General features: G+C 41.6%; 1 protein-coding gene across 4 annotated transcripts in view; it reads left to right on the top strand.

The window, feature by feature from the left end:
* LOC124405626 (angiopoietin-2-like) overlaps positions 1-13796 on the top strand; it is a 52998-nt gene extending 39202 nt beyond the window's left edge. For 2 of the 4 annotated variants that reach the window (XM_046880668.1, XM_046880669.1), the window contains exons 5-10: positions 38-332; positions 5207-5338; positions 10964-11151; positions 13097-13240; positions 13350-13474; positions 13563-13796. In XM_046880668.1, the coding sequence (XP_046736624.1) occupies positions 38-332; positions 5207-5338; positions 10964-11151; positions 13097-13240; positions 13350-13474; positions 13563-13654 (976 nt within the window). In that variant the 3' untranslated portion in view covers positions 13655-13796. The remainder of the gene's footprint in view (positions 1-37; positions 333-5206; positions 5339-10963; positions 11152-13096; positions 13241-13349; positions 13475-13562) is intronic. The other 2 variants (XM_046880670.1, XM_046880671.1) reach the window with 1 other exon arrangement.
* The last annotated feature ends 360 nt before the right edge of the window (positions 13797-14156 follow it).

The following is a 14156-nucleotide window of genomic DNA, read 5'->3' as shown; positions in this document are numbered from 1 at the left end:
TGCTTAGCTGATGTATTGTAGGTAAATCTTCGTCAAGCTCCTCGCATTCTATTCACAGGTACGTCGGAATCCCCGAAGAGCTTCCAACCGAAACGCCGATAAACGCTTTCGTCACGACGACGGTGCCACCCGCGACGACGACGACACCTTCCTCCGTCGCACCCCCGTCCAGCAGCCAAACCATCGTCGTAACGACCCCGACGACACCCTCCTCGAGCCAGAGACCAGCCACTCGTAACAGAGGAGTCATTTTTCCGAGCGTCAAGAACAAGCCAAGCCCTGCCAACTCAACGTTCACATCCGACATCCTCGCCAACTTCAAAGACATCAAGGTAAAATCGTCAGCGTCATCTCATCGATGATTCGGTTGATTTGGAGTTTTTTTTTTTTTTTCTTTGCGGCTGTTACGTTTGAGGTCAGGGCGGAAATTTCACCGATCGTAACGTCCGCGGATGATTGCATCTTCGCAATTAGAAAATTTATTTATATTCACAGTTTTTTACTCGATAAAAACTCTGAAGTTAGTGTCAATTTAGAGACCCGTTCAATTATTCCGCTAATGAATTTCTTACGCGACGATGATGCAGATCCATTTATGGCAGGTTCCTGAAACTCAAAGAGCGAATAAAAAATTCCACTCTGGCAGTAATTGCGTGAAATTAATCAATCGCTTGGGGGAATTGGCCGGAATACTAGCAAGTCACAACGTAGCCACCCCTGATTCTGAAACTAACAATCTATAGATCGGTTGAAGTAAGATCAATTGGAATAGAAGGGAAAACGTATTACATAAGAAAGCCTCGGTTATGCGAGTTATTGCGCGATATCGTATGTAAAAGGGGATCGGCGTGTATGTATGAGGACGAGTTTGTAAACGATCGTTTGGAACACATCCACTTTCCACAGGAAAAGATCAGGCATCGTAATGTAGCACGTATTAATTTGCTCGCTGATCCACTGACGTGTATGCGCCGTAACTCATGTTCCTCACCATCTCTGTGTCATTAACTCCCTTCCACGTCGCTCGACTTGTCTTTACGAATGCCGATCTGTTGCCGAAAATACCACCGTGTGACACGCATCACGGGAAGTAGAGACTAAACGTGATCTGCGATAATAACACCCGCCTATGGGTGGTCCAGCCAACAACGGAGCAAACGCATCTCAATCCATTCTTGTATCGAGGTCATAATTGCGAATAGTCTTCGCGTCAGCCATTTCTCGTTGAATCCTACAAATGAGATCATAACGAGTTTATAATATCGTAAATGTGCTCAATTATCAATCGACTCGAGGAATCATCTGGCATCTGGAATCGATGACTTGGTTACGAGCAATAACCGTTGGGCCGCGCCGAGTTCCATTCTTGAAATCTATATCCGTCCGCGTAAGGTGAAAGCGACAAGGAGTGTCGACAATCCGTATCCCTAAAGCCGTTTGCCGTGACCAGGTGATTACTATTTCAATTATTTCTAGATTTTTGCCAATCGTTGTTCAGTTTTTACCCAGAGCCAAAGGCCACCCTGAGGCACATTGTTGTCCCCGCAGGCTTTGCGCGAGGAGAAAAACTTGCACTGCCACCGTCGTCTATGCCGTTGCGGTGCAAACTCGTCGCTTTAACGAGCTGCCGTATTTTCGCCACAAGTATCCCGAGCTGCGGGTATTACACCGTAAACTCAGATATTTTTATCGATCAGATAATACTTACCGTAGCCGGTGCGTGTTTGTAGGTACCTGTAACTCGAACGGCCATTTATATATCGGCTGCCAATTTAGGATTTCCCAATCACGGGGATACGCTGTATAACGATATTTCAAGAGCTCGGCTTGACGGTTCACGATTTCTTACCTCAAACAGTGTCACAAAGGCACAACTGAGGACCGCTACTAATTGGTGAATGTTGTTTTTTCCTTTTTTTTTTGCTGTACATTATGCAGGCAGCGGGAGCATCGCTCGGCCAGTCACGTCGAGTGTTGTACGAGACTAAATTAAATTAAGGAGCAAGTGAATTTTAACGAAAGTGTCTCAGTATGTTGACTTATAAATACGTAACTACGGCTCATCTTCTGGCTCCTCTGACCTTGAGCCGGGATAGAAGTAGGAGAGCGTCACTTCCAGTAGCACGTTGCAAATTTTAGTTGCGCATATTAGGTGCATTATTGCTCTCGACTGTATTTCGCAATGTTTCACTCATGTTTACGGATCTGTACCTAGATCGAGAAACCTGGAGGAACGAGCCTATCATTCCCGCGCACGCACCTTACACACGTACAATATAATTTCGAGCCTCGGATACTTTCAACACTGGCATGATGATCGTTCTGCACCACGTTGCAATTCATGTAATACTGATAGACAGCTGTCGAATTTTCGTGATCCATGAGTGCTCGGCTTCGTTCAACAGAAAACTATTATGCATACGTGTACACGAGAATTAGACTCGAGATGATCGAAGCAGCGCGTGGCACGTTTAAGCTGCAGCATCAATCATGATTTAGCATTTTATTATATGCCTACCTAGTATTGAGCCGCGAGATTTGGATGCGCCTGTGAGTCCTCCGATCCATTGGATTGAATAAAGCTCAATCCCTGATTCCATTATTTGTACGACCTCTAAAGGATCACTTGATTTCACCGTCCTGTCAATTTTTTGCTCCAGTCGACGCGGGGGAACGAGACGAGAGTGAAAATACGTCTCTCGCTCAAGGTGCAAGCGGTATTCTATATTTCATCTGACATATAATTTTCGTTTTTCGTCGGATACCAAATTCTAAGAGAAGTTTATACCTCGGGCTTTGCAACAAATGATATAACTATAGCATGGAAAAGCAATTAAAACAGTTCCACTCTGCGGTGAATTGGCTGGTCAAACAAGAAATAGAAAGTTTTTGTTTTCTTTCTTCCTACTCCCCACCGTTTTCCGGTGAGCGATAATATACTATAGGATTTCTACAACTTATATATCGTCGTTTCGACAGAAATGACGGACCGTGTAAATACGAAGCCATAGATATATAAAAAAGCAGTACGGATTTATGCTTGCAATATTTGAAAAAACTGAACTCTTCTTGTCATTCAAGTTTATCCACATTTTTTCATTGCTATTTACAATGAAATATAATTTTTAACCGTACACGGCGGTGAAGCTCATGATTGAGGAGAATAATTGCGAAATAATTTACTGTAGGTACCCACATATTGCATTGCATTATATGCGGCACGTACGTCCCTGATCTAAATCGTATCAGCTCCTCTCGATTATCGCACGCAAAGCAAACAATTTCCAGAGAACAATGACGACCGGTTTTACTTGTACAATTGGATGCTACGGACGACATAGAATTAGAAGCTGATCTATCAATTGAGTTTTATGCACGAAACGTATCCGTTTGTCGTAGAATCTCGCATCGAAACGCGTACCCAGACGATTGAACATGGGTCGCTCCATCATTCGACCGTCATTGTCCGACGGACGATGAGGAAGTTGGTTCCGCATTCTTTCGTCACTGAAGACATAGAAGGAAATGCCTTCTCCGTGGCGAGAAAATTCAACAATACTGTAGTAGAAACTTGTTGTTTATGTCCATTATCGGCGTGTAACTCTATATACCTCCGAAGTGAGGTATGAAATTGACGGTAATGATTCGGAGGATTGTTCACCCGGCGTGAACGCCGATCAAGCTCACCGCGTGTTTAATGTGATAAGCACGATTCGCTGGCGTATAACTCGCGGTAAATAACGGATGGCAATGAAACGTCTGTGGCTAATCCACATTGTACGGGCACCGATGCATTGCCCACATTTTAACCTAAAAAATACTCCTTTGCGCTCTAACGACGACGCGTGAACGTGAAATAGAAATAGAAATTTTGCCCGAGGTGAGGCATAAATAGAATTTCTTCTTTTCGTCGTTTTGACCACTTCCCACACACGCATCTGTCATAATAGCAGTCGCATACGTCTCGAGGCACATTAATAATTAATTATCAATCATTAATAAGAGACGAGTCGGGAAAGGCGGATCTCAACGCCGTTACCGCCGCCTCTCTCCATTGTAACAGCCTCGGATCCGGTGGCTGCAGGATTCGAATAGCACAATATGACCGCGAGATTTGAGTAGGTAATCTACCTACCTAATCAATGTAAATAGGTAGGAAATCAGCTCGGGAGCACCGCCCTCAAGCCGGGCACGCGTATTTCGTCAATACTCACCTACCGACAGACGTAACTACCAAAATTGCAGATCAGCTTAACCGCTACCCTATAATTTAATCCCGCTTCGCTATCGGTAATTTATACTCATTTCTCATTGGTTCCAATTAAGTGCAAACCCAGATGGCCCGTCGATCTACAAAACTCGAGTGTACTTTATCCGTCCTTGAATTTTTTTCGACACCTTCCGAACAGGGCGTGACGATGATAATCATTGATATGATGCTGAATATTCAATCTTGCGATAAGTTATGGGTTTCCTGTCTCCGTCGATGACCGTTTCGAATACGTGAGATGTATGCGGTATAAGATACAATGTCCAGTCTCTATATAGAAACATAAAGGATTCTACGGTACAAGTCCTACGAAATATTTTTTCATCAATTTTTTCTATTCCTCCCAGGCAGATAGTTGAGCATTTCTCCTGTCACCTGTCACTCGTATTGAATGTCATTGCGGTGGAGCCGAGTAACGGAGGTCCGTTTACGCGTCGGTGAACCAACCGCCTGGAGTCCGCGTCAGCAGACTCCGACAACTTTGCTTCTACGCCGTATTGAGTTTTTTGTTTTCCCATAGGTAGAATTTATTTTCATGGAAAATTTTGCGGCACGTTGAGATCTCTCGATCCTTCGATCCTTCGATCCTTCGATCGAAAACGACGGTATAAGTAAAGATTCCGATTAGCTCTATTCCATACTGATTCGGTCACGATCGATAAACGGCATGCAGCTAAATTACTGTGGGACCTGATGCAGCCTAGATTCGATGCCGCGTAGTGTCGCAATTATGAATATAGATGAACCGGGTTCAGGCGATCTTTCCACAATTTCATTTTTCATTACGCCGTCGTGATCGGCGCCAATTCTCATCGCTCACTTTCTACTCGCAATACCTTATTACAGGATTAAGTTTACGTTGCGTGCATCGCAACGCGAATTTAAACTGTTCTGTAAACGTTTTCTGCATATAATGAACTTCATCTGATTCCGCAGGGCTATTCTTGCGTGGATCTCCTCAATGCTGGAATGAGGGACAGCGGCGTTTACTACCTTCAAATCCGAGGTACAACCTACTGGTTCCTCAAAGTCTACTGTGAACAGGAACTCGCCGATGGAGGCTGGACGGTAAGTGCCCTACAAAATTTCCCATTCAGAGATCCTATTCAATCGTGATTTCGCATTGTTGTTTTCCTCTTTCATACATACGCGTGTATTTTATCACCATAACTGCAGTCGAGTTATAGTGTGAGGAAATTTAGCAAGACGTTGCACGTGGGTTCGACACGACGATTCGTTAATGTCGGGAAATTATAACGTAGGTATCGCCTCCAATTACCTCACTCCAAGTGCGGGTTTAAATTGATTGTGGAAATTTCACCACGCCGCATGATCGACGTGCGGTTTTAAATTTTCACTCGTTTATGTACGCACGGATTGACAAAGTCTCGGTAAAACCTGTGACTACGAAAATACTTTGCGGTTGTTGGTATAAAATTTTTCCTTGCCTATATATCCTATTACTTACAGGTACTATTCCATTTTATTAACAATTCCATCAACATTTTTTGTACCCGCAGAGCAATTTGACCTAAGAATTAACAGCTAAGGTTAAACTGTAATTCGTGTAATACACCGTTTTCTACTTCTCACACCGATAACGGTGCTGTTTTCTGATTCAAGTTTTTACGGACAACTTTTTATATACTCTTCCTCTTATTTTCTCTTGCGTGAAATGCAAGAGCCATTTTTATCGATATCATCCTGCACGCTATGTAACGTTATAGTCGTCCAGGCATATCTATAATAAGTACCTAAATACTAATGAAAAATGATCACCGTATCATTTGCTCGAGCGAAATCGTGAATTTCATTGCTTGGTTATATAAATACATCGATCTATCTTAGTCGAACTCACAATTAGAACCAGCAACATTTTTTTGCTTCTCGCCTTTCGCCTTACTTATTTTCGACCAGTATACATACATACATATACATACATATATCACTATATGTATGTATATGTATATAGTATATACACAATCACTCGGTAACATTGTACACATTTCTTTACGATTATTCAATTCAAGCCAGTTATTTTCACCGGCACGTTACTGCTTATACCCTAAATTCACGAATAAGCTGACAGCTGTGTTGTAAAATTTTTCCGCCAGTAAAATCTCCCGCAATATTTATTTTCTGTCGATTTCACGTACAGTTGGAACACGAAGAGTAGAAGCTCCGAAATTTACATCGCACTTGTACTAGAACTAGAATCGTGTAGCTAATCATTTTGATGCATGCACATTTTCTGAATAAGGCAAAAGCCCGCGTACATATTTCCTTGCGGTCGACCTCATTATGACAGAGTTCATAATCAAACGCGAACTTTTCTCCTGCAATATGCTCTAGTCCCTGGAGTGGTTGCATATGCACTTAGGTATTCCGTAACATACGTAACAGGTTCATACGTTTCAACGTCCCGATACAATTTTATTACGTACATGAATGGAAGAACCATGCAATTCCGGACTTTTTATATTTCATTGTTCTCTCCCCCTGGCCCCTCACTCTCTTTCTCTCTTTCTCGCTCTCTCTCCGAGAACTTTCCTCCGAGTTATTTCATTCTTTATTTTTCTCACTTTTTTGTTTGTTCTTTCTTTCATTACACTTGCTTGCGCAACTACCGCTTTACTGACGTACACACCTATGTAATGTAATCACACGTGTGCCGTGCCGTGTCCGCGAATGCTTATCCGGCGTGTGAATTCTATCAGTGCAAGGACACAGCAGCTGGCTCCTATGTATTATAAGCTAAGTCATGCATGTGTACGTGTGGCCTTACATAATGGGACCGATTATTTCAAATGGATCGGAAATTATCATTCATCAACTGCTGCAACAATTAGGTTGTGTCCGAAAGTGAGACCTTGGCCTCAGGCAGCAAGAATAAAAACAGAAAACTAAAAAGAATACGAAGTGAAGTGTAAAAAAACGATGAATTACAAAACGAATGAAACGCGATGTATGTTATAGATTAATAGATCACACTGGTAAAGTTTTGCGGTTATATACCGCAATAAGTCTAAATCCATAGTACCTACCATATACCTATATACATATATATATATCGTATATCCGACATCTACCATGCACGAAATCAACTAAGCTGCAGCATAATTAATTACTAGAGGTAGTCGTGATTGACACTTCGGAACATGGTAAAAAGGTATACATGGGTATAAGGTGTGATAGACCAGTATCACATGTGTAATAGAATTATATCAATACTAGATTGAAAACGGTTAAAAAATGGATGGATTTATTTATGACCATTGTGCTTAGTTTCAATTCTCTCACAACATTATGAATCGAAACCTTTCATGTGGCTGCCAATCGTGGGCGTATAATTCATAATTAAATTAACTCCTTACGTACAAGTTTCCTAAAGAAAATATTCCATCGAAGTCATAATATCTGTAGATGATAAAAAATGAAAGTATATCGTCTTATTTTATTCCTGCTCAAACGAAGCATGTAATTAAATTTTGGTTTTTGTTTCAATAACCGCACCGTGCCCTGTAATTCGGTATCCTCTTTTTCGATCACCGCATATTGCGATATGTAATGCAGGGTGAAGAAAAACGAAGTAGAAGAAAAAAACAAACAAAAAAAAAACACCCACAATATAGCAAGCGAAAGTAATATGATTTCAAACGATTATCGGTTCGTTGGTGGTGACAGGTGAAACATGAAGTTGTAAAAAGTTTTTGTAGCTGACGGAGTTAGTATCGAAGCTCAGCTGACACTCAAGTTACAACCTCTGGGTCATCCTCTTGCCTTACGGGTGATATTCCGACGTTTTTTTCTTGTTCCTCTTTTTCCTCCCCATCGACAAGTTGATCTGCGATTCACGAACCTGTAGCTTCGTATTTCAGTCGTAGATGGATGGGGTCCGTAGCAGTTATTCACGGTGGCTGAACGAATCGTTCTTTTTGTCGGAGACGAACGAATCGGACTGAGATGAAAGAAATTCAAAATTTTCGACACAGTCATTCAACGATACACGTATATTATACATATATGTACGTTAATGTACGAATGTGCATGGTTTTTCCTTAATTGTAACACGTTACGTCTGTACTACATGGCCGCACGTTTGTACACATAACACATATGATATGCCCACGTATACTGACAATTAATGAAAATTATCATGTCGTAACAATTATTATCTCGTTCGCTTTCTCCGGCGCGCGTCTGCGATTGCGGTAGGAATTTTTAAATAGGTGTAATGCATCAGACACACAACGCTCAGTGCAGGATGACAATTTGCTGCAACTCTCACATTCATTCAAGTCTCGGGGGATACATAGCCGAAGGTTTTGTCTCTGCAGCGCGTTCGTATATAAGTAATAAGTTTGTTTGCTCTAACAAGGTGTAACGACCGGGGGTAAAAAATTGGTGAGCTTTCCTTCCTGCTCGGCATAGAAATTGAGTTATGGTTTAATCGAGCTGAATCGCTAAGCGTAGAAAACGAACCACTGGGTGGTACCTGCCATCATGCAAAACACGTGATAAATAGGAATCGATTGAGGTGGATGTTTCTTGTGCACGTATTTACTGAAAATACACTGATTTCACTCGTTTAATTTCTCTCCGCGTTGGTGTTGGAAGAAAAGCCGAACTCCGCGACGACACCGCGTCGCGGTCCTTATTGGCTTGTAAATCGTCGGACCGTTGTCACTTGCCAATTTCAATCGCATAACCGCTGCTTAGCAATATCAAGTAGGTATACAAGGATATTATTTTCGAGTAATTAAATACTTCACACACGTAATCTGCGCTCCATTGCAGCTGACTTTCCCTGCAATTTGCAATATACCCTCAAGGAACGTGCAAAAGAAATCAAGTTGCGGCGCGGTGGGGCGTTAGGAAACGCGGTTTCGTGTGCGGTGCATGAAATGTGAATGCATTCTCTCCGAAAAACGACAAATTCATAAACAATCTTAAAGTACGTCTGATTCGATCCATTTCGTTGAATCTGAACGACGCTTTGGTTCACTGAATTTATACTGCAACGTTGCGTCATTTGCAAACCATGCGGTAAAAGTCAAAGATCAGCTTCTGTAGTCTGTTACAGCTGCATGTTACGTGCACCTTACACACTTCGCGAAATCAGAGAAATTGCACCTTGCCACGAAGCTTGGCATTTCGTTTCAACGAGATGCAATTATATCCCCGTTATACTCTAATTGGACGAACGCACACCGATTTTCTCGTACCTAACATGTCATTGCATTATTCGTGAATCAATTGAATTTGAGATATTTAATTTGAAATTTTTTTTTATCAACTCTTACGTGCAGCTGAATTACGTTTTTGAGAAACAATTCGGAAGTATATATTATATACCTGCTTCTTAAATTGTACAGGTCCTGCACTTAAACAATTTTCTTTTCCTCTGCTCACAATTTTCTGTCTTGCAGGTACGTTTTGTGTTTTGTATAAAGTATCGAATCACAACGCGTTGAGATCTATATAATAATAACGAGCAAATACATGCCGCAGATTAGTGGCTATAGATTGCGATCATCGCCTTGTACACGGTGTGGTTACGATGGATGAAATTGTTCTCCTCAAGACCCCCCAAAGTACGTATTATCGCCTTGAAGTAAAATTTGACATTCGAATCTAGATCGGCATCTATAAACGTGGCAGTTCTATAGACATTGGCACCGCAATGACAGGTGCAAATTTGTACGGTGAATTATTATGCGTCTCTTTTTGCCCGTGAGCGCGAACCTGAGGCTGTTGATATTAACGTCGTATAGGCACCAATTGCCCTACCTAGGGTGATTCTGGCTTCGTACCACTTTGGTAATTAGCTCCGATCTGGTGGCGGAAAGGGGCCGATTGAATCGATTAGCGACCAGTAAATAACTTCGGCTTCTGACGCAATGCCAATTACAACTCTATCTTGGGCCAATTGTAAGAGCCCCACTAAATCTCGCTCTGTCCCGACTTTATAAGTTTCGTGACAGAACTTTTTCTCTGCGTTCAATTACGTTATTTCATCCACCGCTGCTCAATGTTTATTCTCACAATTAATCAATTTTCGATTTCCAAGGCTCAGCGATAACGGTATATATACCTAATCAATTTGTACGCGTCATGTAACATCGAAGTATTTAAGAGGATTTTAATGGAGCATAAATGCACGATGAAGGCTACGAAGATTGATAATTAACTGTAAATATAAACCCATAACCGGGTGTAGGACTATAAAACTATGCATTTAATTTAGGTGTCGGTTATGAATTTTGATCAGTTTCGTGCCAGATTTGAAGCCGTCGTCGATGGCATCATTTGCTTAACGTACGAGATGTATGGTTTACGATTCGTCCTACTATTAACCAATTATAAGCCATTTTGTAAGAATTACAAGAACTGGACTGGGGTTCATGGTCATAAACAGATAGTGAAAGGTTCTACATTTTATTTTATACAACGTAATGGATACCTATCATATCCGTGATCCGTGATACAGTTTGTGGTTGTACAGTGTACACCGGCCGTACGTAACATTCGATTTACATCTGATCGGGCGGAGATAATAAATGCACGGAACCTGTGATGAATGTCCCCGAAATCAGCACCGATACCATGCTCTGCAAGCATACTATTTTCTCGTTTACTCATCTCGTATCAATCGAAAAAAACAATCATCATATGCCCCTCGTCTCGTTTTAGGTGATCCAAAGACGAGATGACTTCGGTGATTCCAGGGAAAACTTCAACCGAGACTGGGCCGATTATAAAAACGGCTTCGGTGATCCCGCAAGGGAATTTTGGCTCGGTAACGAGAACATTTACATGTTGACGAACAACGAGGACTACATGCTGCGGGTAGAGCTTGAGGATTTCGAAGGAAACAAGAGGTGAGTTATTCGACTTTTACCACGTACTCATAATTTACATCAGTAATTATAATTACTCTGCATCCAGGGCTTTTCAAAGGCAAAGAGATATCTGTCGCAACCGACAAACTCCAATCTCCATTACCATTTATAGGTGTCGTTGTGACTCGTAGTTGTTGCTCCGCACACTAGCGTACCCTAATAAATTACCCAGTGATCGACGCACGCGTAACCCTGGTATTCATTTCGATCGGGTGGAATACGACTCTGTGGGAATAGAGAGTAAGTCGGGATTCGTATTCGCAGTAAAAGAGGGTGTCTCTCGAAAATGAGAGGGTATTAGAAATCGGAAGCTCATGCCCTAGTCCTCGATTTGAGACCTTTTGCACAAAGATACGTTGCGATTGGAAAAAATCCTTGACTGAAAATATCCTTAATACGATTCAAGCTGTTTGAAACATGCCTTCCTCTCGAGGTGTGAAAATCTCCTTAAGATGCTGCGATAGATTGTAGGTGAAACTACAAAGGCCTTGCGTCACTTTATCTAGGTGACGTCTATGTCGCTTACGTTTCACACTCCCACGTAAACTCCGGTCTTAGCTTATATTCCGAATCGTTTTTGAATCACCCCGTGTAGATGCAATGTGTCGATCTCAAGAGGAGCATCTTCCTTTCTATAAAACACCTTGCGAAACGACTGCGATTCACAGACGCATTCACCGGCTAGACGTCAGACGAACGAGTGGGTTAATGGTAACAGAATGATCCGAGATGCTCATTATGAAACGATATTTGCCAACGCTAGAAGATACAGACATTCATCATCTGCGTGTACGTGCGTAAAAGTGTATCGTAGGTGAGCTTCGCCGGTGGCAAAAAGGTCGCTGAAATTAACGGCAATTGAATCGTTGAACAAGTTGTAAATCTTATACGTGCCGTTACATTATGACCAACGATGTGTACACACATCGTCATTGCTCGCTTTTTGATAGGTAGCATGTTTTTTAATGTACATGTCGCAAAGTAGAGCCGACGAATTTACGCCTGCTCTTACTTTTCTCTAGTACAGACTATGAGTACGTGTGTGTTGTAGGTATATACCATATACGATTAACATGCGACCTACTGCCAGCTGCCGGTCGGCAACCGTACGAGTATTGCTGCCGATCAAGCGATTGGTAATTATTTGGTTTTGGACCAGAAACCTTTAGCCTTTCTGCGAGTTTACTTTCATATTATGTAAACCGTGTTTCCGCAAGTAAGTCGTCGCTGTCGCGATTGCCCGAAGCAGACGTGCAGAAATCTCTACAGCGTTGCGCGTATCTGCTGGACTCCGGTTGAGGATTACAAAAAATAATCGACTTTCGATTAAATTGATTATTTTTTCCAGAGTAACCGAGTACTATAGATTATTTTTCGAATCCAATTAATCGACCGACTCAATCGGTTATTGTTTTTTACTCCCAAGAACGATGCAATGCAGTACTAATTTCGATATCAGATACTGTATTAGAATGTTCGAAGACAATTGGTCGGAAAATGTGAATCAAGTTAATGACTTTCGCCGTGAAAAAGGAGAAGATGAAGAAGTTGAAGGGTATTTAGAATCGACTAGTCTCTAAGAACTCTCTGCATAGATTGTATGTTCGACAGTGCAGTGTATGGCTCCTAAAATATCATCACCCGCCTGTCAGACTAACGAGCAAAAGTTATTCGGAAAGCAGGTGCATAATATTATAAGACATAAGCGCAAAAAGAAAATAATAATTCAACTGTCATATATACGGAAGAAATTAAAAGGTCGAGATCTTTGACCTATAAGCGTTACATACGCGATCTTTCCTCAATATTTATCACTCGACCACGTTCACTACTCGAAATCTCTTATATAATACATGTTTTACTCTAGAACGTCAACGTATGTCGCATGTTCCGTTATATACGTGTAATTATGTCGATGTATCAGGTACGCCCAGTACTCTCACTTCAAAATATACTCCGAGGGTGAATACTACAAGCTAGAAATCGACGGGTACGAAGGAAACGCGGGAGACTCTCTGAACGATCCTTGGTACGGGTCGAACAACAGCCCCTTTTCAACCTATAACAGGTGGGTCCTGATCATCTGACGATTGGTGTAAGACGTCGAGCGTGAATTAAACCAGCCATACACCCTATAATTAGTACATACACGGCACGCCTGTCAATTTCATTTACAGAGACAACGACAGATCGTCGCTGAACTGCGCCTCGATGCTGAAGGGTGGATGGTGGTGGAAGTCCTGCGGTCGCGGGTTGAACGGATTGTACCTGAATGATCCGCAGGACCTTACAGCTCGACAAGGTGCGTTCCACACCTGTGTTATCGTTCACTGCCTTTACGGCTGGCGTATAATGTGTTGTTTATTTGTACCTTTTCAATTTTCTTGCAGGAATTGTTTGGTTCCGTTGGAGAGGCTGGGACTACACCCTGAAGAAGGCGTTGATGATGATCAAGCCGAAGGGGCCGATGCCCGTAGTTTAGACGGTGATTTGAATCTATATAGCAACGCCCTTGATAAGATAATTTTTGGTAAATTAATGTTTAGATGATATTATAAGTGGCGGTCGCCGACGTCATGCTTATTATTGGAGAAAGTGTAAGTCATGAATCAGTATAACTTGTGGATATTATTTTCTGCTAATATCTTTTACGGAAAACCATTTTATGAAACTTGGGGAAATCTATCTCAAATGTGCTCAACTAACTTGAAAAGTCTCGATTTTCGAACTCTGTCGATGGATTCACAAAGGTACCCGGTACGATATATTATTTGAGGAAAGTTTGAGTAGGAAATTGAATTCAAGGATTTTCGAAAATTATTGAATCTCTGAGACGTTATCACCCATTATTTCGTAATTTCAACAACAAAATATGTTGACAGTGTATGAGAATTTTTCCTTTTTGTGAAAATTTTCATTCAGCACTTACTGAGAATCTCTGATATTGGCTGCGTTAATAATATGAAAATAATATTTCAAAATTT

The sequence above is a fragment of the Diprion similis genome, chromosome 4, assembly GCF_021155765.1.
Source record: "Diprion similis isolate iyDipSimi1 chromosome 4, iyDipSimi1.1, whole genome shotgun sequence".
In the NCBI taxonomy this organism is placed as follows: Eukaryota; Metazoa; Arthropoda; class Insecta; order Hymenoptera; family Diprionidae; genus Diprion; species Diprion similis.
Note: the sequence above shows the minus strand (reverse complement) of the source record. Positions and strands in the feature narration are given on the sequence as shown.